This window comes from Triticum urartu, unplaced genomic scaffold (genome assembly GCF_003073215.2).
Source record: "Triticum urartu cultivar G1812 unplaced genomic scaffold, Tu2.1 TuUngrouped_contig_10193, whole genome shotgun sequence".
NCBI lineage: Eukaryota > Viridiplantae > Streptophyta > Magnoliopsida > Poales > Poaceae > Triticum > Triticum urartu.
The window spans coordinates 8,317-10,366 of record NW_024111036.1 but is presented as its reverse complement, the minus strand read 5'-3'; the positions used below and the strand labels follow the sequence as shown (position 1 = coordinate 10,366).

The 2,050-nt window shown below is 51.7% G+C and overlaps 1 protein-coding gene across 1 annotated transcript; it reads left to right on the top strand.

Moving 5' to 3' along the window:
• LOC125526468 (probable xyloglucan endotransglucosylase/hydrolase protein 32) lies at positions 1-521 on the top strand (the record flags this gene model as incomplete). The annotated part of the gene is given in 1 exon segment (XM_048691162.1): positions 1-521. A coding segment is annotated over 1 exon segment (94 nt), but the record flags the coding sequence as incomplete, so codon positions are not given.
• Positions 522-2,050: the final 1,529 nt, after the last annotated feature.

Sequence of the window (2,050 nt, the reverse complement as noted above, 5' to 3'; positions counted from 1 at the left end):
GTACGCGGCGATGCGGTGGGCGCAGCAGCGCCACATGGTCTACTACTACTGCCAGGACTTCCGGAGGGACCGCTCGCTCACGCCGGAGTGCTGAGGGATGGAGCCCGTGAACGGAACGGACGGTGGCGCGCGTGCCTTGGTTAATTTGGTCGTGTGTTTGCTTGCTATACTACGGCGCTCCTACCGCGAGCTCCTCCTACCTACACTTTGCTTCTTCTTTTTGGTTTGGATCTCAGAGAGTAAAGGGTGTGGCTGCCCTACCGCTGCTGCCTGCCTGCGTGTGGCTGAGCATGAGCTAGGCCGGTGGTTGAGGCGTTGGTCGTTGGCATATTGCCAAAAAGGGTCCCGTGTCTTTCCATCTCTTTCGTTTTGCTTGGTGCCTACTTTTCGTTTCACATGTATGTATGCCCCGAAGGGGCAAAGGCGCATGATTCATGGCATACTATCATTCATGCCCACTGTAATGCAGAGTACTCTAATATGTTCTCCATATTTGTGATTTATGTATACTATTGCTTCAAGACATGGCTTGATCGAGTCCGAGGCCGGCGCGTGTAGGCGCGGACAGGCGTTAGAATAATCTGAGGTGTATGTCGATTCGTCAAAGACAAGCAATCACATTATGACTCTGTCCTGAAATGGCAGGCAATTGCGCTCAGAGTAAGATGGAAATGGCTCAAGAGGACCGATGCCCAACGCCCATGGCAAGGACTGCCTTTGATGAAGGATGATGATGCTAAAGAGGTGTTTGATGCGTTGGTCAATACCAGAGTAGGGTCGGGCGAGCGGGTGCTTTTCTGGAAGGACAGGTGGATTCATGAAGTGGCAGCAGCGGACATTGCACCATTAGTGGTCGCCTTGGTCCCGGCCAGGACGGCAAATAGACGCACGGTGCGTCAGGCACTCGATGACGCGAGCTGGACACATGACTTTGAGGCAAACACCTCCTTCACGGCCCTCATACAGCTCATGCATCTTGGTCATGCGATTAACACGGTGGTGAGGGATCCGGATCAACCAGATAGTTTCACTTGGCCACTCACGACGACGGGCTCCTACTCGGCCAAATCGGCCTATCACTACCTCTGCTCCGAGCTGACCAAATCGCCCACTGCGGATTGCACTTGGAGAAGCTGGGCACCGCTCAAATGCAAGCTATTCGTCTGGCTTGCCTTACAGAAAAGATTGTGGACGTCGGACAGGAGAGCCAGGCACGGGCTACAAGGCCAACCGTCAGCCTGCTATACGTGCTTGCAGGCGGAGGATTATGTGGAACACATCCTGGCAAACTGCACCTATGCCCAGGAAATGTGGCACGGAGTGTTCGGCCTTCTTCAGATTAACGTGCAAGGGCCACTAGAGGCGGATGAGTTCACGGAGTGGTGGCTCGCAGCGTGCATGGGTTTCAATGAAGCTGACCGAAGAGGTTTTGACACGATGGTGACAGCAGTAGCGTGGGCCCTGTGGAAGCAGAGGAACACTAGAGTATTCAGTAGGACCAATGAGCACAAGACGGCGTTCGACCTTCCATTCATGATCCTGGATGAAATCGCTGAGTGAAAGATGGCGGGTGTGGGCGTCGGAGGACTACAACGCTTTTGTGAGAAGTTAGTTTAGGATAGTGAGGCGTTGGTGTCGCGTGTGTTGTATCGTCCTTCGTGTTCGCACCTAGGACGCAATCTTGTAATTATACTTCTCTCTCCTGTAAATCTATGGTACGCCATTGACGTACTCTCGAAAAAACATTATGACTTTGTTTATCGGTTTCGTTCTTCAGCATTGAAAATGAAATCAGGGGCGTGCCCCTTAATTTGGAAATAAAATCACATGAGCATGAACAACGAAACCGAAATTTGATAACGAGGTTGATCAACATGGCTACATCTTTCAGACATGACTACAGACGCTCCTCCCATTTACGAAGCAACATATTACAATCGATGATAAGCCCGTCGAGGCCATCAAACAGGCCTTTGACCATCCGTCATGATCGATCTGGTCACCCCTAATACATGTGATGTACCGGCCCTCTTGTAATCTTTGTCTAGCC